Here is a 24,998-nt window from a genome sequence, read left to right as displayed (position 1 = left end):
TGTTTCTAACTTTTTATGAATTACGAAATGGCCCATAGGGTGTTCGGCAGGTGTCGAGTTTATAACAAAGGTGTATGAAATGTGAAAAAAATTAAAAAGTTGAAGTTTATGTACTACATATAGTTTTGACTTTTGACTTTTAAGTAAAGTAAATATTTTTCCCTCTCTTTTCAATTAGGGTAAATTACGAAACTCCCCTAAAGTTAGGCTAAATAACAAAAGACACCTTTACCTGTTCGTAATTATCAAAAATTCCATGAGGATTGTTTCCGTCTTACACCAATCCCTTAGAGTGTAATTTTTCACGGATTTTTTGGATCCCAGAGTATAGACTTTACATAATTTCAAATATATTTTTTTATTTCTCACCTATTTAACAGAAAGTATAACAGGTTGTACATGAATTCTGTTAAAAAACTCGATCAACAGTTAATTAGAGGGGAATTTTGGTTATTACGTATAGATGGAGGCGTTTTTTTTCCGTTAGTTAGCCTAAGTTTATGGGGGTTTTTTCGTAATTTACCTTATTATTATTATTATATTATTATTATTATTTTTTCATCTCTTATCTCCACCACCACCGACGGCCACCTCAAACGCACACTGCACACGTGACACGACACGACTATGGCGGCGGCGGCGGTCGAATTCTCAGCAGCGGCGTGGCCGCTGATACGCTCTACGCACTGAAATGCAGGGCAACAGTATCGCCAAACCTTTGTCAGCGGAAGGAACTCCCACAAGCGGCGGCGCCGATCAACCCCTATCCACATCCAGCCACCGGAGAGCGAAGTACCGGCTCCAACGAACTACGGTGGTCATAGCATTGCAGATAACGAGCCGTCTTACACATGACTGAAACAGCTAATTGAGTAAATTAAGAGCTGAAACTACAATTCAATCCGCCATTTTCCAATCCACAGATTTGAAACCACCACCAAATTAACCCAATTGTTCGATATCTACTCAATTGCAGGTTAACCGAGAGGCAAAATTTCTAAAACTCAGTACCTGATTTTTTTTTAGGGCATGAATTTTCGGAGCAGGATTTTCATTCAAAATAAATCTAGTTTATAAATTATAGTAGTAATTTTGCACCACCTAGTTCAAATGAAGGTGGCGGTGATCGGAGCTGGTGTATCAGGCCTGGCCACCGCCTACGCCCTCAAATTGGAAAACCATCGAGTCGTAGTTTACGAGAAATCGGAACAAATTGGCGGTACATGGGTTTACGACCCGGAAGTCGAGTCCGACCCGTTAGGCATTGACCCGAGTAGAGAAGTTGTCCATGGCAGCCTATACCAATCACTTCGCACGAATATCCCTAGGCAACTTATGGGCTTTTTCGACTGCCCATTCTTCGCTCGCAAGTACGGCGAATCGAGTATTTTTCCTAGTCACGAAGAGGTGCTCGAGTTTTTGAATGAGTTTGCTAATGAATTTCGATTGGTTGAGTTGATTCAGTTCGAAACCGAAGTTGTTCGAGTTGAAAGAGTCGATTTGAGGAATGATCAATGGGTTGTCGAGTCGAAGATGAATGAGTTGAGCTCGAACGAGATATTTGATGCGGTGGTGGTTTGTAGTGGGCACCACACTCAACCTAGAGTTGCAGATTTTCCAGGTATATTAAGAGAAATATTAATTTGTGTATGATCAAATTAATCAAAACTAATCTTCTTTTTTCGTTGTTGGAAATACGCAAGGCATGGAAAAATGGCCTGGAAAACAGATGCACAGCCACAACTATCGAGTTCCCGAGCCATTTCAGGATCAGGTGATTAGATTTTCCTTTCGTTATTTTTCTTCATTTTCTTATTTGGGTAAATTACAACCATATGGTCAAATTACGAAAACCCCCCTCCTGTTTGAGTAATTACAATCACCCCTCAACTATAAATCTTCTTATTTGGGTAAATTACAACCACCCTTGCGGTTTTAAATTTAGTGGAATCTTCTAGATGATATGAAATATTCTCAGTTTTGGACCATTTTTTTATCCCATTCGAGCTCCACATTTTGAAGCTAGATGATCATATGAAGTGTTTTTTTGATTGTATATATATCAGATTAGTGCATCAGAACTTTATATTTGCACAAAACGAGTACAAACTAGAGAACATTTCACGGAATTTAGATCATTATGTTGAATTTGACACCATAAGGGTGGAGATGTAAGAAGATTCATAGTTGAGGGGTAAGGGGTAGATGTAATTATCCAAACATGAGGGTTTTTTTCGTAATTTGACCATACCTCAGGGTGGTTGTAATTTACCCTTCTTTTTTTGTTGATAAATATTCATTATGGTTTTATACGTGGGATGTAGATTGTGGTGGTAATTGGAGATGGACCAAGTGCAAAAGATATTTCTCTCGAAATCTCAAAAGTAGCCAAGGAAGTTCGTCTTTCTTCAAGATCACCTAACGTCAAAGTTTCCAGGTTGGATTTTGCAGATAATATGTGGCAGCACTCCAAGGTAATCGAGATTTTCGTATATTAATCTTGAACACACTGTTTGGAAAGCAAAAGGGAATGAATGCAGTATAAAGTTAAATTTGGAATCCAAAATCGATTACGAAACTTCTAACCATATTGAGTTTGTATTTAGATTTTAGAACCATACGACATCTACTCTATTGGAATTTGAGATGAAACAATATAATTAACCTACATTGCAGATTGATTACGTTGATGAAAAGGGAGAGGTTAAGTTCGAAGATGGTGCCTCTGTCCATGCAGATATAATCCTCCACTGTACAGGGTTTAAAATCCGTAACACTGATCAGCATCTCAGTTTCGAATATTTCTCGTCATTGAAGAATTTTGTGTGGATTTAATTATTTTCTCTTACAATTTTTTGACAGGTACAAGTACGATTTCCCGTTCTTGAAAACGGGTGGAATTGTGACCGTTGATGATAACCGTGTGGGACCCCTCTACAAACACATCTTTCCTCCAAAGCTCGCTCCCACCCTTTCCTTTGTCGGGCTTCCTTATAATTCGGTTAGCCAAACATAGTAACTTTCAATAAACGACAGTTTGAAAACACCATCGTCAGAAACAAATAGTGTAATAGGATCATAGAGACGCATGAAAATCCGTACAGTAGAACCTCGATAAATTAATAACCTCGATTAAATAATAGTTTCTCTCGGTCCCGACTCGGTGAAAACGTGTTAAATTATTAACTCGATAATATAATAATTCGTTAAATTAATAGAATTTTCCTAGTTCCGACTCTATTAATTTATAGAGTTTTTAACTGTATATGGCAACTTATGTTCGTTCAAGCACTAGCTAGAAAATAATTTCATTTGAACACGAGTTCTTTTTTTTTTTTTTTTTGTAAATTGCAGGGTGTTGTTTTTCTGATGATCGATTTACAAGCGAAGTGGATAGCGCATGTTTTATCGGGGAAAAGGAATCTCCCATCCGAGGGGAATATGCTTTCCGAGGTTGAAGAATATTACCGGAAAATGGATGAGAAACGAATACCCAAACACAACACTCACAGCCTCGTCCACAAGAATATTCCAACATCCCAGGTTCTTGTTTCTCTCCGATTTTCTAACATTATTAAACTTCATTACCATTTTGTTTGCTTTGTCGATTACTTTAAAAAAGCACTTACGAGGGACTAATTTAGAGTATTAAATTTGCGTTCAGTTAGATTACTTGGACTGGTTAGCTAGTGAAGTGGGATTAGCGGGAGTGGATGAACAAACACGATTTATTCAAAAGTGTTACCTAAAATACGTAATCGAAAACGGTGGATGGAGGAATCGAGAGTGGGAATTTGAGAATGGAATTCAATAAGAGCAATTTTGATTGTAGATAATTGTACTCTATTTTATATATATTTCCATCTTAAACTCTCATGATTTTTTCTAATATATTATAGGAAAATTTGAACATAACGATGTTTTAAAAATCAGAAAGATCACACATAGAACCGGGTAGTCCACTCGATCACAATCAGCCGAGTCAACTCAGTTTGGGTTTTTTTTCATAATTTAATCATTTATAAATAATTAGAGTGATTTATTTTGTAAAAATTCATTCAAAAGAATTTACCCATCATTAAGTATAAATTTATTAAATATATTTCATACAAATAAATTCAATTATCTGCTATCAATTTGTGATTGATTGTTAAATCACTTAAATAATTAGAGAAACAATAAAAATATTTAAAAATTTTGGTACTCCAATATGTTTCTATTTTTTTTAAAATTGAAAAGTGGCCCATAAAGTGTTCGGGACATATACGCGAGTGTCGGACACAAATCGTGTCCAAAACACATATGCGCCATGAAATTGAATTGAAGTGTCGTCCGTGTAACATAGGCAACAATCATAAAGCCAACATAGCTAAATATATGTGAGGCTAAATTAATTACTACCAATCCACAAGGGTAGAATCGGTATATCAGAAGACACCTTTCAATTCTGTGTCACGTTTACTATTTTAAAACATAAAAGTTAACCATTAATAACTCTATCAATTCAAAAAAAGCACCTATTTTTGCGAAAGGAAGTACACCTACAATAATTTTCACCCTAAATTACCCCTACTAAAAGAAGTTCAAAAAATACCAATAATGCCCTCAACAACCCTGCCCGATCCGTACATAACAAAGTCAGAGAAGCGGAGATCTTTGAGGGGTACCCTTTCTCCGGTTCAGCGTGGTCTCCGAGTTATAAATACCCGAAACCGGTCTGCACGCGGACCGGTGTCCGGTTTTCGAACTGCTCCTTTTCTTTCTCACAGCCTCCGTCGTCGCGGTGGTGGCGAGTGCACGGCACTCGCTGTATCCGGCTGCGCCGCCGCTGGAGCCGGACTCCGTCCTAGTCGAACCGGCCGGTTCCAACACCGAGTCAGGTGTCATTTGTCCGTCTTCCAAACCCGGTTCAGACAGTGCAAGAAAATCGCACTTGCGTAGATAGTTCGAGACCTTCTTCCCAGTTCTAATTATAGTTTGAAGCTACAAAAAAAAAAAAAAAAAAAAAAACCAGTTGTAAAAAATCGAAAATATGAAATGGGTCGGTGTTGAAATTTTCAAGAAAATTGTGCACTTTAGTGTGTGTAAATGTGTGTAAAAATTTACCTTGCAAGAGATACAGCAGAAGAGATTCGAATCTTGCACATTTCTGTCACAATTGATGCAATACTTGCCTGAAGCTGCTTTGCCTAATCTTGTGTGATGCCTCTTGTTCAAAAACACCACTTTTGCAAAGTTACTAGTATATGTCTGCAACCAAATTAAAAAATTAATTAAATTAAAAATTAAAATAAATTACAAAAATTAAAAAGAAGAGATAATTAATAATTTATTGGTTTACTTGGACTTGAGCACAGTCCATAAGTCTTTCAGCATCAACAAGCTTGATTACATTATGGTACACATATCGTCTTATCTGAAACCAAAAAAGAAAATAGTTAATTAATTTCAAGAAATATATATGTTTAAATTTAGATAATTAAATTATTATAGCTTCAAAAAAAAAAAAAAAAAAAAAAAAAAAATTCAGACCTGTAGTAGACGGTGAGAACGGTGACGGAGGAGGCAGTGAGGGCATATTCCGTCACAGCAATCCAAGCAAAACACGTTTTTCTCATTCCGTTTAACTTCCTCGTGAATTATGCACGCGTTGAAAAACTTCTCCGTCAACAGCGCCGTTAGCCAACCCGGAACCTCCGAATTACCCTCCAACTATACCCACATAAACAATTATAAAAAAAAACTATCAGTAAAAATAAAATCAAAATCTAGAGAGAGAGAGAGAGAGACCCACCATGACTTGTAGTTCGTTGGTTTGAAAGAAACTAGATACAGGAAGGAAATGCTCTATATATCAGTCATGATCACATTATATATATATATATATATATATACATACACAGAGATATACATATATGTATAGAGAGAGAAAGTAATACGACTGGGTGTTACTGTTACCGATGAAGGAACAGGAGTGGGGTGTGGGGGTGGGGGGTGGGGGGGGGGGTACATTTAAACTTTGGTTGAGTGTGGAGGTGGCGAAATTGCGTCTGCAATATAATTTTGGTGGTGGCATTTTCGTAATTTCTGGTAATCTGTGGTACTATTATTGATCACAGCATTGTACCAATGTTTTTTGTTTCTTTCCAACGTAGGATTTTTTGATTAATGATTTGTTTGTTTGCGCTTTGCTTATGAATTATGATTAAATTAATTAATTTTGCAGTTTAATTAACCCGGGTATATTATATGTGGGGTTAATTTAATCAGTTAATGCAGCCTAGACCAAGTAAACGCCGGGTTGATGAAAATAATGAAAAAATTAACTCATGTGGTTTTTACTTTTTACCCCCTAATATTAATGTATATTAATATACTATCCACGGTCTCGTATTATTTGTCTATTTGAAGAATTTGTTTATCCTGAATTATTTATCATTTTACAATTCCAATGAAAATTACAGCATTATTTGCAATTTTACCCTTATCGGTCTTAATTAATGAACTGAAAAATATTAATAATAAGGATACTTTAGTGATTTCTTATATTTTTTGCTATAACATATCCATATTTATTAATTTTCTTAATACGTGTGCAACAACAAAAAACGACGTATAATATGGGGCGGAGGGAGGACGTGTCATTTTCAATTGTTGCACGCATCAAGAAAACAAATAAATATGCATTGATTGAAGCAAAAATTTTGTTGTATAGAAAAATACTAAAATACCCTTGTCACTAATTGCTTCTCAGCTAATTATCTCTTAAATAAGTAAGAGTGGTGAAGGGTAAATTTGAAAATTAAAATGCAATTAACACATCATTAGAATTGAAGAATTATTTATTTGATTGTATATAAATTAGGATTACATATATGTTGATTTGAGTTAATAATTAGAGAATGGATTAAAGAAGAATAGTTTGTGGAGTAAATAGGCCTTATCACAAAACCCTAGAAATATAATTGCAATATCTGCAAAATGACAAGACTAAAGATGGTAGACTTTTTCACTTCTCGGGAAAAAATAGGGAATAGCAAAAATAAATGGTTAAATTAAATGATGATTTATTACAACAACTGAGTAGCTTCCCATTACACAAAAGCCTATCAAATCTCTTAATCAACATCTGGATTTTCTTGTGCAACTTTAATTTTGTGCTTCACTATTAATTACAATTTATAAAAAAAAAGAAAAAAATTACGGCTATTTGTATCTGAAAATTTTCAATTTTGAAACAATACTTCATTCAGTCGATTTTGAAACAATACTATGTATTTTATGTTATACGTGACTGAAAAATGAAGATGATGAATTTAGTCGATTTTGGAACAAAGCTTCTCATTTCAATTTTCAAAATTTCGATCATTCATTTTATGAAAAAACCTCATCTTAACAAATATAGGTGACATGTCATAGTTAAAGTATTTTCGATTTAATTCGAACTAGTTAAGTATTATGGAATGATTATTTTTCTCGGATATGGATAAAATTACTAATCAGTACTCCATTCGTTCCACAAAATTTGTCACTTTTGCAAAAAAAAAAAAAAAAACTGTCTTATATTATCTCTCGCTATAAAATTTTTATGTTACATTAAATACAATTTTTATTATTCCATTATTAACTCTTCAACCCCTCTCTGATTAACTAGTAAATAAGGAGTAAATAAGGGTGTTTTGGTCTAACAACATCCAAAAAAAAAAAGGAAAGCCTATGTAAAGGAATGCATTTCAAGTATTATGAAATATGGCTATATTTATTTTGGTGAAATATAATAATAGTTGGAAATATGAAAAGGCCAGAAAATCAGAGGGTCACTTTTTCAATTTTCCCTTTTTCAGCTTTCCTTAATTCCTCTGCACTTTTGTCCTCACTTCCAATCTTGAAACTATTACAAGTATATATATATATATATATATATATATATATATATATATATATATATATATATATATATATATATATATATATATATATAATTAATTTCTCTAATTTCACATCTTCATTAATTGTTAAAATTATCATAAATCTTGCCATCTAATTTGAAATGATTATATTATAATTAATATTTTAAATAATAAAATAATAATAATAATATTGTAATTAATTAAGATATGCACAAAATTAGCTATTAAAAATATTATGACTCACTGTATATCTTTCGCATGTTTGGACAAAAGGCAAATAAATGTTGGATTTGTCTTTTTCTATACTACAACTTGTCAAACTTTAATTTAGCCTTTCACACAAATGCAACAAAAAACACAATTAAAGTGCAATTGCTTTATTTCTCCAGAATGGAAAGTTTGTGCAGTAGATCAACTGTGCATTACTTTTTTACAGACATGTCATATATATATATATATATATATATATATATATATATATATATATATATATATAATGAATACAAAATTGCAGACAAAGAGGAGTTTAGAGAAAATTGCATGCATACATGCATGCATGCATGGGAACTGTACACAGCATCATCGCCAGCTGCACATATAACAGTCTGTACCAGAAATACACGCACACATGTGTTTGTGTGTGTTAGCTAGTGTGTGTGTGTGTGTGTGTGTGTGTGTGTGTGTGTGTGTGTATTATATATGTAACGTGAATTTGAATTTTCGTCGGTTTTATTTATACTCCTATATGTGATTTATACTCCTATATGTGATGCAGGGTCGAAAATTGTTCAACTTCTTCGAAAGTTATGAAAAACTAATTCGAATTCCGTTACACAAGGAATCGTAATCGGAATTTCGCTAATTACAAAATGTTAGGATATCAAACGACGGTGATTAGAAAATTCTATTTATTATTCAGCTATAATATGAAATTAGTTATACGTTTTAAATCGGAATTTTTGGAAATTAAAATCGGGCCGTAATCAGAATTTAAACTGGGCCTCTTGCCTTAGACCATTCTTCTCGGGCTTTATTACAATGTATATTGAGCCCAATTGCAAGTGCTAATACATTTTATTTAAGGCCCAATTGAAATTGGGCTTTCGTATATATGCAGACCATGTTATTTTGTTTTAATCAGCCATGCTGTTAATTCGCAAATTACGCACATATTTATTTATGCAAAAATAAATAATAATGAAAATATCTGAGCCATAAAATAAAATATTTTTTTATAGGTGACATCTCTTCAATAATTGATTTATTTGTCTAGTATTTTCTTTTTTTCCTTTTCATCTTTGTTGGCAGTTAGCAACTATTATTAAGTTTCTTGTCTACCTTTTGCTTCAATATATTGGGCAATATGTGTATTATAATTGACAGCTATTTTCTTTTATCTCAATTAATAATTATCTCAATTTTATGATGTATATCTGAAGTGTTGAATGTCATTTCAACTATATTACTAATATCGTTCAGACTTCGAACGGGATTTTGACACTTTTCTAGTTTGATTTTGGCAAAATTCAAAATACGAAAAATTGTAGCCCTCTAAGTTAACTTTCTACTAATACTTAAATCAGCTAAATTGGATGTCGGCTAAAAAAATTATGCATGAACGAGTTACATTTTGAATTTTAGATAACTCAAAATATTAAATTTTTGGGCAACGTACATTGATTCATGCATATCTTTCTCATCGGACATCCAATTTTGGTGATTCAAATTGTATTAGAAAGTTAACTCGAATATGTGTTTTGCGTTTTACCTACTTCAACTATAAAATGGTCAAAATCTCGTTTGAAATACAACACACTACACCATAAAACGTCATTGATAGCGTTTGAAAACCGCTATAATAGCCTATCATAGCGTTTTTACAAACGCTATGTCTGCCGGAGCTATAATAGACCCCCACTTTGTCATAGCGTTTTTCAAACGCTATCATACAAATTACTTTCATAGCGTCTATTCAGCGCTATTGTCCATCCTTCTATAGCATCTATGTAGTGTGATTGTTTAAATTATAATAGCATCTTTTAAATGCTATCGGTTATATGCTATTATTTGACTAATTGCAGCATAATACAAACGTTATGATAAGTTCATTTGCAGCATAATACTTATTTACGCTTCTATTTCTTTTCACAAAACCATCAGAACATAATATTATTATTATTATTTCATCTACATGATAAAAAAATAATAAATATATAATGACATTTTTATTAAACTCAAAATAATATATAGTATAGTACGAAGAACAATCCGTAAATTCTATCAAAAAGAAATTAAAAGAACTACCTATCATACTTTGCAGATCAATTATATACCATTCACTAGTTTACAAGAGGTTAAACTTTCAAGTATATTACAAAAAAACTAGACTTTCCGTTGCTCAGTCATACAGTTAAGGTTGCTCTCATTTTTCAGTTCCATGTTTCCTGTCCAACAAAACCATAAAAGTATATTCAGTAATCCAACAATGTCAATATACTACATCTTCTGAGGTACCAACTACGCACTAACAAAAAAAAACGTATACTTTTTCGCAATTCAGGAAATAAAAGATAACTTATTATCAAATATAGTAATAAGCAAATTAGTGCAGTCAATTAAACTAAAATCAGAGACAATAGAATCATCAGAGAAGTAGAAATATTACTATGAGCGTCTGATGAACAATTTCGTCCTCCAGTGATAATTTAACGCCATTCAAAATACTCGCACCATCTTGATTTAGCATCCGTAATCAACATCCTTACTTAGTGAATCTAAATGAAGTGAAATAGAGGGAGAACATTATTCATTCACAATTAAAATAATATAGTTATCTCACTAGGTTAATAAAAGTAACCAATTACATATCAAAATCATAACTCAATAAGAATACATATGATGTTTAACAAGTATAAATGTCAAGCAATTTTTGTAACAGTAATAGCAAGAAGCACAAGAAACTGTTGTCAGGATATTTATAGATCAGACATGAATAAATTGGGGAACTTCTCTACCTCATTTGTCATATTTTTAGGATCCGTATCTTCTTGTCATATGACCTACAATATTACAAATCAAAGGCATAATATTAATTATACGAACATTAGCGAAATTCACCACTTGTACCACTATCATTGATTGGTGCGACAAGAGATTAATATGTGGTGGTCCACATATATATATTTTGAGAAAATATTGCAACAATATTCTAAAATAAATAGTTCAAAGAACACTTGAAGATCATCGAAAAAGAAGAGAGCTTAATACATTAAGAATAACTCAGAAGGTTAAGTAATTCATTTTGCCTCAAGAATAACAATCTATAGAAGATAAACAAGTATTTATTTTCGTCTAGACTAGAATGCACATATATATATACATACCTTGCTCAGATAGTAGATTTATGATGAAAGGATCTCCGGTCATTGTAATTGAAGGGTACTTCTATGATATTTGGCTAAAATCCATCTTTTAAGCATTAACAAGAATAGAAAATTAGAAAACGAATAGTAATGCAACAAGTACATTTTCAAATTTCCAAAGTATTCCCAATTTTGAGCATTATCAAATACATGTTCAGTCCATGTATGTGTATGTATATACGCATTCAATACATATGAATACATATATAATATTCTAACAAACAATTTCAAGAACTATTTACTTCACCACTGAGACAAATTGTAAAATGAACGATTGAGTTAATTTTAATAGAGTATTCAATGAATGGGTCGAACCAGGCAGCTAAAAGTTATACACACACACACACAAAACAATAAACTATATTGTGTCATACTCAAAACACAAAGACACACATAAAAGAAACAATGAGATTTTTCTCCACGAAAGAGGAAAATCAACAGAACAATGGGTAAAATAGGAATCCATGGATCATAGAATACAACACTGCATATTAAAACCATAAGATATTAATGGCAATACACTATGAAAGATACGAACAACGTGAAAGGGGAATCCCCTTCAAAACACAGAACTGATAAAATAAAAAAAGATAATAATCATCTCCCATCAAATAAAAATGGTAAAACCTGATTTTAAGAGATGAATTGACACTCGGGCAAAGGGATGCAAGGACTTCGGCCATTTTTTTCGAATCTGGGCAATCAATTAGAGCAAAAGTAAACTTGATTAGGGCTTGAAAAAATCAAAGGAAAATTGAGACACATGATACACATAAAGAGAGAAATTGAATGTGAAATAAACATACGAGGATCGGAGAAGGGAGACGAACAAACAAACGGTGCGGCAACAGATCGATGGCACATAGAGATTTTTTTTTCGTCGAATGCCAGACAGAGATGTCGTTGGCTTAAGAGTAGGGCTTTATGGAAAATATTTTATCCTATTTTATTACCCAGAAAATATTACTCGTGAACTATAGCGTTTCTTTTTCCATTTATATTATTTATTTAATATATATAAAGCAATTATAGCATTAGCTAGGAAAACGCTATAATGTTATGCTATTAAAATCCATTTTTCTTGTAGTGACATATTCTATACGTCGTACAAATTATGCATGCAAATACAAATCTTAGTAGACTATAATTGAACTAATTGTGTCTATATATAATATCGAAGATTTTACTAAATTTGAAACTGTAAGGATGGGCGTGTAAGGAGATTTATATTTGAGATGATGGTTGTAATTATCCAAACAATTAGAGGGGGGTTTTGTAATTTAACCATACCTCAGGAGTGGTTGTAATTTACCCTATATATAATAATGCCTACACATTGACGGCTCCTACACCCGGTGATAAACACCGGGTGGGTCTTCTGCTGTTACGTGTCCTTTTTTTTATTTTTCTGAAACCCCTAAAGGTAAACCCTAGCGGAGAATATATTATAAAATACAAAAAAGAGACACGTGGCAGCAGAAGACCCACCCAGTATTTATCTCCGGGTGTAGGGTCGAACAAATCCACATTGACATACATGTAATTAAATAAACCAACAAAATTAATAATAATAAGAAAAAAGCTTCATTTTCAAATGGGTTTTAGAGAATAGTACATAGTTAATTAAAATCCTCTCAGACAACAACCATTTGAATTTAAAGCTAATTAAGCATAAATCCGAAAACATTATACAGTAATTAAATAAAAACAGACCTTCAAGACAGCATAATATAAAGACACATGAGATTAAAGAAAAATACTTAAAAACATAATTAACATATATTAATATAAAGAGAAGCTGCTGCTGCTGCAAGTTTTTAATTAATTTCTTAATTAGTAGGGAGAAACACCCACGTTTGCAGCTGCACCAAGAAACCCATCTTTCATTATCACATGATCATCTCCTTCCTACACATAATATCATTATACAATTAATTAATTAATTAATTAATAAATACTAATTATCTAATTACTAATGATTAATTAAGAAATTAAATACTGATTAGGGTTTCTTCTGTGTGTATATATATGTTCACACACTAACATAGCTCGAGTTAAGCTGGCTCGATAAAAACTCGAGTTCGAGCTCGAGCTCAAATATTAATTGGCTCACAATTTTTTTTAATTATAAACATAAATAATATAATGCATATAAAAAGTTATAAAATTAAATTTCGGTTAATTTTTTTATTTTTTTTTTTGTAACTTTTTTTAAATAATGAAAGATGTTATTAAAAAAAAAAAAGTAAAACAGTCAGGCTCGACTTGTTTACAGCTCTAATTGACACAAATTATGTTGTACGAAAAAAATCAAAAACAGTCAGGCTCGACTCGTTTACGGACGCAAATTAACACAAATTATATTGTATGAAAGAAGAAGAAGAAAAAAACTAGGGTTTTGATGAAGAGAGTTATATATATACCTGTTGGCACACGTTTGGTTTCTTCACGGGTTGATCTGGCATCAGTCCGAAGTGGATGTGTGGGAAGTGGGCCCACTATTTTGCAACAAAAGAAATTTAAATAAATTAATTTTCAATTAATAATTGAATAATACAAATATATACAAAACCCTAGTTATTAATATATAGAGGGTACATTTTTAGCAGCAGCACTGAAGGCTTCCCTGTGACTGATATCAGGGTTACCAGCTTTGATACGTTGGATCTCGTCCCTGCAAAATTCTTGTCTTAGATTTTCCTCTATTCAAATACTATTATTAATAAAATAATAAATGAAATTTTGTATAATTAGTTAGGCATTAAAAGAAGCTGCAATAAAGCTGCAAGAACACAAACCTATGCATACAATACCTGGGGGTTAGGGCTCCGTGGCTACGGTTATTACACAATATATATACTATTAATTAATTACTGTATATATATATATATATATATATATATATCTTATTAAATAATATATAATATACAAACACATATATACACACACACATACAATTACTAATTGCTTACTTGATGAAGCGGTTGTAAGCAGAGGGCACTCTCTGTCTTTTCTCCGGGGCTGAAAAAAATATATATTATATAATATATGATATATAATATTTATAAAACAAACAATAAAACAAAATTCAGACATTAAAATCACTTGGCAGCTGACTTCCTTTGGATCTCTCTCTCTCTCTCTAGATCTCTCTCTCTCTCTCATCACTACTTCATCATTATCTAATGATGATTTTCCCTTACAAGATTTTTATCAGATTACACTGTTTCCACACCATTGGATCACACACACACATATACACCGAGGTAAAACTTCTTGGTTTTTTCTAGTTCAAGGGACAAAAACTTAAAAAACCTAACTATAAAAAAAATAAAAAATAAAGATTTAGGGTTTGGAAAGTTTTAAATATATCCTCAAAATTGGAAAAATAATGTGTATATATTTATATATATAGATATATACTGTTGATGAACAATAAGCCACATCATATATATTATAAGGTTTGAATATTAGATGAGATAAAAGTGGAAATAATTGAAGGAAGAGGAGAAGATAAGCTACAAATGTTTGCACACAAAAAAGCTCACTCACTGTTCATGAACTAATAATTAAACTCCCAAAAAATAATTAAAAAATAAAATTAATTCAACTAACAATGTAAGCGATCGATAAATTTCTTCGTTTAATTAATTTTGAAGTGACTCAAAGGTGAAATTAAAGATATTATTCATATAATACATTATCAAGATCTGATGTGATTAAATTAAAGAATATAATGTGGCGGTATATATAATCTTACGCCGTTTAGCTGCGGGAGGCTTAGGAAGTTCGTCGATATCACGAACGGGTAACATCGATTCGTTCGGGATACTCATATTCATCATCTGCTGCTGATTCATCATCAAACTCGACGGCGAGTTATTCCTAATCTCCTCCTGTGCACACATACACATTTATTAACTAATTAAAAACACCCACAAAAATTAGCCAAAAAAATCAAGAATCTTATGTAAGTACATATATATATATATACAAATTTACTACAAGATGTGTTTTAGTAGCTATAGTTTAAGATGATTTTTTAGAACCCTAAATTTTCAACATTCAGAAACCCTAATCCATTTTCAGACAGTACACACATATATATATACATACATACATAGAGAGAGAGAGAGAGAGAGAGAGAGAGAGAGAGAGAGAGAGAGAGAGAGAGAGATACCAGAAGATTCTGAGGAGAGAAGAAGGAGTGGCCGAGATGAAGCTGATTGGGAGAAGGGAGAAGAAGTCCACGCATGTTGACCGAGAGAAGATTTGTGCAATGCCCACATCTCACTGTTACAGTCTTGAACAAGCTCGTACAAGGAACACTCACCTAACATTACATTTTTTGGTCGGTGGTGGTGAGATTCTGAAAAAAGATGAGTGTGTGTGTGTGTGTGTGCGCGTGTTTCTGTATCTATATATGTATGTATATATATATATATATATAAATATGTATTGTGAAGAAGAAGAAGGAGGAAAAGAAAAAAAAAATGTACCGCGAGGACAGTGTCACAAAAGTTGCAATGGACGTAACAGAGCTGCTCGGAAGGAGAGAGGTGATGGTGGTCCGGAGCAAATGCAGATGAAGATGACATTTTCTTTTTTCCTTTTTTTTCTTTTCTTTTTTTTTAAATAATTTCTCTCTACTATGATTCCGTGAGATTGATTTGATTGATTGATAGATTGACTTATCGAGGTATATATGTATATATGTATATAGTAGGGGGGGTGGGGGTGGGGGTGGGGGGTGGGAAGGGGGGCTTTTTGTGTTTTGACAGATTAACCACCTTGGATCTGATTTTCTGATCATTTGCTTGTTTTCTTTTTTTAAGGGGGTTTGTGTTAACCCTAAGGGGGAGAGAGAGAGATCTAGAGAGAGAGAGATTAGTATTAATTTTATGGTCAAATTACGAAAACTCCCTCCTGTTTTGTTAATTACAATCACCCCCTTAACTATGTATTATCTTACGAAAATACCCCTTAAGAGGTAAATCTAGAGATATTAGATCGGTAAAACCGAACCGAAATTTCGGTACGCCGACATTTCATACTGTTTACCGAAGAATATACTACGATTTTATTCGATAAATAACCGAATTACATACAATTTATGTAAACATATTTAAAAAGAGATGGATGGCTACTCGCTGTAATTACCCAAATAAGAGGGGTTTTTTTTTCGAAATTTGGCTATACCTTAGGGGAGTGGCCGTAATTTTGCCTAATTTTATTATTTAATCTTTATATGTTATATATGTACATGTGGAAAATTAGATAAAAGTTCCTCTAAGGTGGTGCAATTAAAAATAAGGATATGATCTACTTTTTAATTTCGAGTAAAGTACCTGAATTTATATTTTTCTTTGGCCTATATATATATCTAAGTTCCTCTGTTTATTTAAATTAGTTGACCAATCAACTAATCTATGCGACTCAATGTAACTCGGATTAATAGAAGGCGGACAATTCAAATACATTAACTGTATCGTTTGAGAATGTAAGAGACTTTTGATTGACAAAATTGAGAGGAAATAATTGCAATTTGCCCTTTAAGGTATATCACCGTCTAACGATATAATCTTGCCCTTGCGGCATGATGTCGATTATAACATAATCTTTTAGATTCTTCTAAGAGTATTCGTTCAACCTTTAGGGGTGTAATTGCATAATCTTTAATTTATTAGGGAGTAAATTGTAAGTCTTTTAAGTATTAGATAATAAACAAATCAATAGTATTTGAATTGTATACTTGTGACTTAACAATTAATGATCCATATGGTGAGACAACATGGTGACAACAAAATCATCAAAGTCATTAGTTGTGACTTAGCTAGTGAGAATACTTGTTGTTGCTAGTATACACGTGTCACTAACTAAGGATGATGATTTGCATGTCATCAATTATTAATTGATAGCACTATTAGATTAATGGAGTAATTTACTAAACACTCCTGGGTACTAATACTCTTTCGTATCGAGATAATCAGATTTTTGCAAGTTGTTAGTCATATGTTCTTCAGTCACACCTTCATCTTGTCTAACTAACTGCACTGCACTCTGCCAGATTCGTCCAACTCCATCCATTACTGTTAGTTTTCATAAGCAATCTTGTTAGACAGACTTTCGATCTAACGTCAGATCACAAAAGCTTTTAGCAAAAATGGCAAACGTTGCTTGTCCTTAAACCTATAAAAATATTTTTGAGGGGCTTTCAGCTAATTTTTCCTAAATTAAAATTTATAAAAATACTATGCAAATAAAACCAAATTTCGAGATTTGCTTCTCAAATTTGATCGAAAAACCAAGCCCAAATTCAAACAAATGTGGCAATTAACTTGAAAACAAGTCTTGGAATAAATAAAATCATCAAAGTCTTGAAATGCGCTCTAAGGAATAATCAATCCTCGATCACTTCTATAAAATAAAAGACTGTAAATTAATTAATTAATTAATTAAAGACATCGAAATTGGTTTCGAACACATATCTTTATAATACTTAATAATTTGTGGTCATCATTTAATAAGAAGAAAACATTCCATTAAAAAATGTTTTATCATGTCAACTCACGGTATATTCCTTATCAATACTTTTTGTTGCATCACATCGATCATTACACAACACATATACATATATAAACTGTATATATATGCATGCATATATATTATTTTTATAGAAAAAAGAAAAAAGAAAAAAGAAAAAAAAAAGACATGCTTCCGGGTAGGAACAAGTTGTTTGTGTTGTTAACCTGCTATGAACGGAAATTTTGCCGAGGCGAGTTGTCTCTGTCCTTAAGACGAAATTTCCCCGCAACGGTGCTAACGGATTAAATGGAAATTGTCTCCCAAGATACAACGGCAAAACTTGGAATAGGAGCACTCCAAATCCCAAGTACGACGAACTGTACTTTGTGTAGAACTTTTCGAGAGAATCTGTAAAGGGAAGGCTGAATATGCAGTAGGCTTTTATTTGGATTGAAGTGAGGAATCCTGGGAATGTTAGGGTCTATTTATAAGGTTTGAAAAGTAGTTTTGTTTGAATGGTTGCACCATTTCGAATGGAGCCAATTGGGAGTAATAGTTGCACCATTTCGGGTTGAGCCTGAATGGTTTGCATTGGTTCGGCCGCACCAATTCAGACCAGTCAAAAAAATTAATGTAGTGATTTGGGCCCGAGCCCAAATCCAAATCCGATACATACATACGTACGTACGTACGAACGAACGAACGAACGAACGAGCCGGCCGGCCGGACGGCGGCGCGCGCGCGTGTGTGGGCACGATTTGAAACATATAACATATAGGCCTTTCTCCCAAACAAAGTTGAATGCCCAAAGGGCGTGACCCTTTGTCCCCATATTTTGATATAAATACAGCTCAGTACTTCTCTACTTTTCCAATGTGGGATAACTTAAAATCCCACTTTCCTTATATTTTTGGACTAGTAATTTTTCATTCACCACAAAATTGGTTCTAATCCAAAATTCATTTATGTATTAGACCGTACACTAATATTGATAAAAATTGTTCATGACTCAATTTTTAACCAATTTTCCCAACAGTTTGATGTATCGATATATATATAATCCATATACATACATACGTATAGAGTTATAGAGATAGAAGAAATGTATGGTCATCGTCGTCGGCATTCCCAATGGATTTGTGTGTGTGTGTGAGTGTGTGTGTATTAGTGTGAGAGAGAGAAAGTAGTGCATGCAGATGCGGCAGAGGTGGGGGAGAGGAGTGAGAAAGTGACTTGTGCATGGGGGCCATTATCTCTCACTCATTCACCCGTTGTTTTCACAGTTATGAACATCAATTCAATTTTGAAGATAATAACTTATTTTTATATATATTAGGGTAAATTACAGTCACCGGCCCCTGAGGTATGGTCAAATTACGAAACCCCCTCAGTTTGAGTAATTACAACCACCTCCCTCGACTATAAATCTTCTTACACGTCCACTCTTCCGGTTTCAAATTTAGTGGAATATAATCTTCTTGATTATAAGGAATATTATCACTTTTGTACCCGTTTTATCCCATTCGAGCTCTACATTTTGAAGCAAGAAGATCATAAATGTGTTTTTTGCTTGTATATATATATATATCAGATTGTGAGGCATCAGAAACTGTATTTTTGCACAAAACGAGTACAAATTAGAGACCATTACATGGAATCTAGATGATTATGTTGAATTTCACACCATAATGGTGGAGGTCTAAGAAAATTCATAGTTGAGGGGTAGATATAATATAATTATCCAAACAAGAGGGGATTTTCGTAATTTAACCATACCTCAGGGGTGGTTGTAATTTACCTTATATATTATTTTCACCTTTTATTATGTTATTTAAGTCTGAAATATATTCCATTTTCCATAATATATATTGGTAATAGGAATTCAAATTAGGGTGGACTTATAATTAGAAGTTACGGAGCGGCTGGGATATTTTTTTCTCTCTTTCGATTCATTCACATACAGTAGCACAGAATAACTACGCGAATTACCTTGTGATGGAATAGTTGATGTGTTCGGTGGATACTTCTATGACAAGAGAACGAAGCAGAAAACTTGAAAATGAACAGATACGCATAAGAATGTAACGCGGAGTATTAATTTTAAGAAACATATTTTGGCCTTAATTTGTGGATGGTTAAATTACGAAAGTTCCCCTCCTGTTTGGGTAATTACAAGCACCCCCCTCAATTATAAATCTTCTTATACGTCCACTCTTGCGGTTTCAAATTTAGTGGAATCTTCTTGATTATATGGAGTATTATCACTTTTGTATCCGTTTTATCACATTCGTACTCTATATTTTGAAGCAAGATGATCATAACATGTGTTTTTTGGCTTGTATATATCAGATTGTGGTGCATTATAAACTGTATTTTTACACAATACGACTACAAGATTCAAACTAGAGCATGCACATTCCCCGGAATCTAGATGATTATGTTGAATTTGACACTATAAGACTATAGGGTGGAGGTCTAAGAAGATTCATAGTTGAGGGAGTAGATATAATTATCCAAACAAGATGGGGATTTTCGTAATTTAACCATACCTCATGAGTGGTTGTAATTTACCTTATATATTATTTTCACCTTTTATTATTTTATTTTATTTTTAAATATATTCCATTTTCCATAATATATATTGGTAATAGGAATTCAAATTAGGGCGTGGACTTATAATTAGAAGTTACGGAGCGGCCAAGATATTTTTTTTCTCTCTTTCGATTCATGATTCACATGCAGTAGCACAAAATAACTACGCGAATTACCTTGAGATGGAATAGTTGATGTGTTTGATGGATACATCCATGGCAAGAAAACGAAGCAGAAAACTTGAAGAAGAACAGATACGCATAAGAATGTAATGCGGATTACTAATTTTAAGAAACATATTTTGGACTTTGTGGATGGTCAAAATTAAATTATTTGAGCTTGAACACAACCTTGCCAAAGGATGGCTACGCCACTGTGCAACCGACTATCGATCGAATATAGTGTTCTATTGTATTAACAATATTTTTAATAGTGGCAATCAAACGAGTTCTTAATTGATTAAACTAATTTCTTGATACAAATTTAATCGATGGATAACTTTAAAATTAAGTACGTGACACATGTGATTTACCTAGTGCACCTCGAATAGATGAGAATTCATTTTTATTTTTAATTCAAGTATTCAAGTTCGAGAGTGGGACATATATACCTTCAAAAATAATTTATATTTTTCATGACTTAGATTAATTAAAAAAAAAAATTATTGAGAATCAAGCCTTAATTAAATGGCGGGAACCTATCCTCTGCACTTACTATTATTGCTTTATAAGTTGGGATATTTTATGCCATCACAAGCCAATTTTGCTTTCTTTCTATTTTCTTAGGGATATTTTGACACAAACAACTTAGTTCATTACTATATTAAATAAGTTAAAGTCTCTAGAGATTTATATGTATATGTAGGTTATTGAGATGCTGCACTCGGTGAAATAGACCGAGTAATTATTAATCAGTAATGTGGTGAAATAACTTTTCATAAAGCACACATACACATGGGTGTGTCTGTGTGTGATTACGTGCAGATCAACAATTAATAATCACCCAATACATTGCATCGGGTGATTGTGTGGTTAGATTGAAATAAAAAGGCATCGGCGCGGGAATTTGAATTCAAGTCATTTGACTCTACGCTGTTCTACATCACCAATTAGGCCACTTTTACAGGTGTTTATTGTAATTTCATTTATGATTGTTGATCGAGAGAACTCTTAGAAGAATAATAGGCATACGACAAATCTCACTTAAGTGTAACATCGAGTAAATAATGTTACTAGTTGAATTCGAATCCCATTGTTAATGGTCGTTAGATCGAGCTTGTCACACATCTCTTATATGATTTACAAGCTATTATATTAGAATGTAAGTTTACCCGGTGCACCTATACAAAATAATTGAACGATTTTCTTGACGGTTTAAAGACGATCTGTTTAATTGACAAGAAAAATAGATCATGGGTCCATATATATATATATATATATATATATATATATATATATATATATATATCTTGATTTCTAATGTAACAAAATAAAAATAAAAGTTTGACAGACTCAATTAAATATTGGAATTCAAGCATTTATTACATGTCGTCTTTTATATGTTGGCCAAAAGTTAGGACCACTTCAAATTTCAAAAACCAGTTGTACAATAGCCTACTCTACATGCATCAATAATAATAATTCAATTCATACAAAGCCAAAGCAAATATTTTTCAGTCTTAATTCAACTTCTTGTGATTCATATTTCTAATATAATCATTAGTTAATAGGGAAAATTACGACCAGGCCCTTGAGATAAAGTTAAATTAAGAAAAAAAACCTTATGTTTGAGTAATTTACAACCACCCCTCAATTATGTATTGTCTGCAAAAAAACCCCTCTTTAATAGGTAAATTTGACTTCGTAAAGGTGGACGTGTAAGACGATACATAGTTGATGGGTACGATTGTAATTATCCAAACATGAGGGGTTATTTCATAATTTGGTCTTACCTCAGAGGGTTGGCCGTAATTTGCTCATATTGTCATAGTATTTATTCCAGCTCTTATACTTGGTATACATACATGATTTATGTATGGGTAAATTACAACCACCCCCATGAGGTATGGTCAAATTATGAACCCCTCCCCCGTTTGAGTAATTATAACCACCACCTTCAACTATAAATCTTATAACACGTCCATCCTTGCGGTTTTAAATTTAGTGGAATCTTCGAAATTATATGGAATGTTATCACTTTTGTACCCGTTTTGTCCCGTTCGAACTCCACATTTTGAAGCAAGATGATCATAATCTGCATTTTTTGACTTGTATATATCAGATTGTGGTGCATCAGAAATTGTATTTTTACACAAAACGAGTACAAATTAGAGCACATTCCACGAAATCTAGATGATTATGTTGAATTTGACACAATAAAGGTGAATGCGTGGAGGTGTAAGAAAAAAACATAGTTAAGGGGATATATGTAATTATCCAAATAAGAGGGATTTTTTCGTAAATTGCCTATACCTCAGGGTGGTTGTAATTTATCCTTTATATATTATATATTTGCCATGTTCAAATATTTTAGCATGTTGTAAAAATCAATTGTAGCATGTTGTAATGTACTTTGAGATAGATGAATAAGTAAATAAATGTGATATATGCAATAACATTTTGGATTATTTTCAATTATAATCTATATATAAAAATTAAAGTGAGGCAATTATATATAGGGTAAATTACAAACACCCCCTGAGGTATGGTCAAATTACAAAAACACCCCTCTTGTTTGGATAATTACAACCACCCCCTCAACTCATCAAATTTAGTGGAATCTTCGAGATTATATGGAATATTATTACTTTTGTACCCGTTTTATCCCATTCAAACTCTACATTATGAAGCAAGATGACCATAATATGTGATTTTTAGCTTGTATATATCAGTTTGTGGTGCATCGGAAACTGTATTTTTACACAAAAGAGTACAAACTAGAGCACATTTCACGGAATATAGATGACTATGTTGAATTTGGCACCATAAAGGTGGAGGTCTAAGAAAAAATCATAATTGATGGGATAGATGTAATTATCCAAACAAGATGGGGGTTTTTGTAATTTGACCATACCTAAGCGGGGTGTTTGTAATTTACCCTTATATATATTATTACTAAGGAACAATTACAAGTACAGAAAATTAAATGATGGTCATTATTTATTTTTATTTTAATTCTGATTTGACAGATCGATCAGACTCTCTCTCCCCCTCTCTCTCTATCTATCTCTCTCTTCTCTCTCTCACACAGACACACACACAGATACGTAATTGTCAGTGAAAGCTGAAGACAGACATCTTTTTCATTTATGTATAGCCTTTTGTCCTTACATTATTTTCTGCAACTCCCTTTGGACTATAATGTATATTTATGTATGCATCTTTGTAATTTTTTTATTTTAATTTCATTTTATTTAATATAAATAAAATATATATTATTAAAAAAAAAATTAAATTAAATTAAATTCTGTTTTTCATTGTTGCCCAATTAGCAACCACAGAGAGAACAAAGGCCTAGAAGATTTTGCTGAAAAAGAGGGCTGTCACTTCTTTAACATATATATAATTATATATCACAACTATCACATCCAAAATCTTCAACCTCGTCTACTTAAAAAAGAATCATTCTTAAACAGAATCTTATTATTTTGGGATTATATTCATTTTTGTTATTTTTATTACAAGTTTTTTGTTAGATGCTATGAAATGAAAATTTGGTTATATTTTACCATTTTTGGTTTATGGGGTAGGAGTTAATATATCATGTACGTCGTGTTGTAGTGCACACCACTCATGCACGAATATGACTACATATAACTGTGTAACACTGTATATTTCAGTCAACTCGCTATTTACGCACCGGAAGTTCACTATATTTGTTCGGCATTGAGGACATACTGCAATTTCAATCACGTAGTTAAGTTTGGGTTATTGTTTTAATACCATTGTTGGGGCCCACGAGCTAGCACAAACTCTATATTAATATCGTATTGTCTATTTTGGGCCGAGTTCAATTGATTTTGCTCTTGAGTTTTCCCAAAAGGTCTCATACCATTAAAATTGTTATCCCCTTCTTATAAACGAATGATATTTTTCCATATTAAACAATATGGGAAATTAAATTGAATACTAAACACTAAAATTTATAACCCAACCCCTCCTTATAAACGAATGATATTTTCCCATATTAAACAATATGGGAAATTAAATTAAATACAAAACACAAAAATTTATAACCATTTGGGTTGTCTTTCTAATTCAATTGGATGTATTTTTTTAATTATTTTTTTTTATAATTACCTAATCTGGATGTCGGGTGAGAAAGTTATGCATGAATGAATTAACATCAACAACAATTTTGGTATTTTGAGTTTTCTGAGATTCAAATTGTAACTCTTTCGTGCATAACTCTCGCTCTGACATTCAATCCAACTAATTTAAGTTGGATTACAAACCTACTTAAATAACCACAAATTAGGTGCCTAAGTTTTGCCAAATTCAGAATCGAAAGATGGGAAATCACATTTGAAGTCGGAACGGTACCAACAAAA

At 32.5% G+C, this 24,998-nt stretch overlaps 3 protein-coding genes across 5 annotated transcripts in view; 1 reads left to right on the top strand and 2 right to left on the bottom strand.

Annotated features, from left to right (window-relative positions):
• Positions 1–4,081, top strand: part of LOC105965570 (flavin-containing monooxygenase FMO GS-OX5) — a 29,190-nt gene extending 25,109 nt beyond the window's left edge. The window contains exons 3-9 of one of the 3 annotated variants that reach the window (XM_088813443.1): positions 977–1,621; positions 1,704–1,774; positions 2,325–2,474; positions 2,677–2,759; positions 2,863–3,001; positions 3,355–3,543; positions 3,665–4,081. In XM_088813443.1, coding sequence (XP_088669569.1) covers positions 1,111–1,621; positions 1,704–1,774; positions 2,325–2,474; positions 2,677–2,759; positions 2,863–3,001; positions 3,355–3,543; positions 3,665–3,814 — 1,293 coding nt within the window. In that variant the 5' untranslated portion in view covers positions 977–1,110 and the 3' untranslated portion in view covers positions 3,815–4,081. Of the gene's footprint in view, positions 1–420; positions 1,622–1,703; positions 1,775–2,324; positions 2,475–2,676; positions 2,760–2,862; positions 3,002–3,354; positions 3,544–3,664 lie in introns of those variants that run through there. The other 2 variants (XM_088813444.1, XM_088813445.1) reach the window with 2 other exon arrangements.
• A 383-nt stretch (positions 4,082–4,464) lies between these two features.
• Positions 4,465–5,962, bottom strand: LOC105965578 (PLATZ transcription factor family protein). The gene is made up of 5 exons (XM_012990142.2): positions 5,795–5,962; positions 5,533–5,712; positions 5,342–5,416; positions 5,107–5,250; positions 4,465–4,983 (listed from the first exon to the last, which is right to left on the bottom strand). The coding sequence occupies exons 1-5, from the start codon at positions 5,795–5,797 to the stop codon at positions 4,639–4,641; spliced, it is 747 nt and encodes a 248-aa protein (XP_012845596.2). The 5' UTR covers positions 5,798–5,962; the 3' UTR covers positions 4,465–4,638.
• Positions 5,963–12,897: 6,935 nt separating this feature from the next.
• Positions 12,898–16,020, bottom strand: AFO (Plant-specific transcription factor YABBY family protein). Its single transcript, XM_088813459.1, has 7 exons — positions 15,832–16,020; positions 15,513–15,665; positions 15,093–15,228; positions 14,305–14,353; positions 13,931–14,006; positions 13,756–13,830; positions 12,898–13,240 (listed from the first exon to the last, which is right to left on the bottom strand). Exons 1-7 carry the CDS (start codon positions 15,928–15,930, stop codon positions 13,166–13,168), a joined length of 663 nt encoding a protein of 220 aa, XP_088669585.1. The 5' UTR covers positions 15,931–16,020; the 3' UTR covers positions 12,898–13,165.
• Between the last annotated feature and the right edge of the window lie 8,978 nt (positions 16,021–24,998).

This window comes from Erythranthe guttata, chromosome 14 (genome assembly GCF_056151865.1).
Source record: "Erythranthe guttata isolate IM_541 chromosome 14, IM_541, whole genome shotgun sequence".
Lineage (NCBI taxonomy): Eukaryota > Viridiplantae > Streptophyta > Magnoliopsida > Lamiales > Phrymaceae > Erythranthe > Erythranthe guttata.
This window is presented reverse-complemented; position numbering and strand designations above follow the sequence as displayed.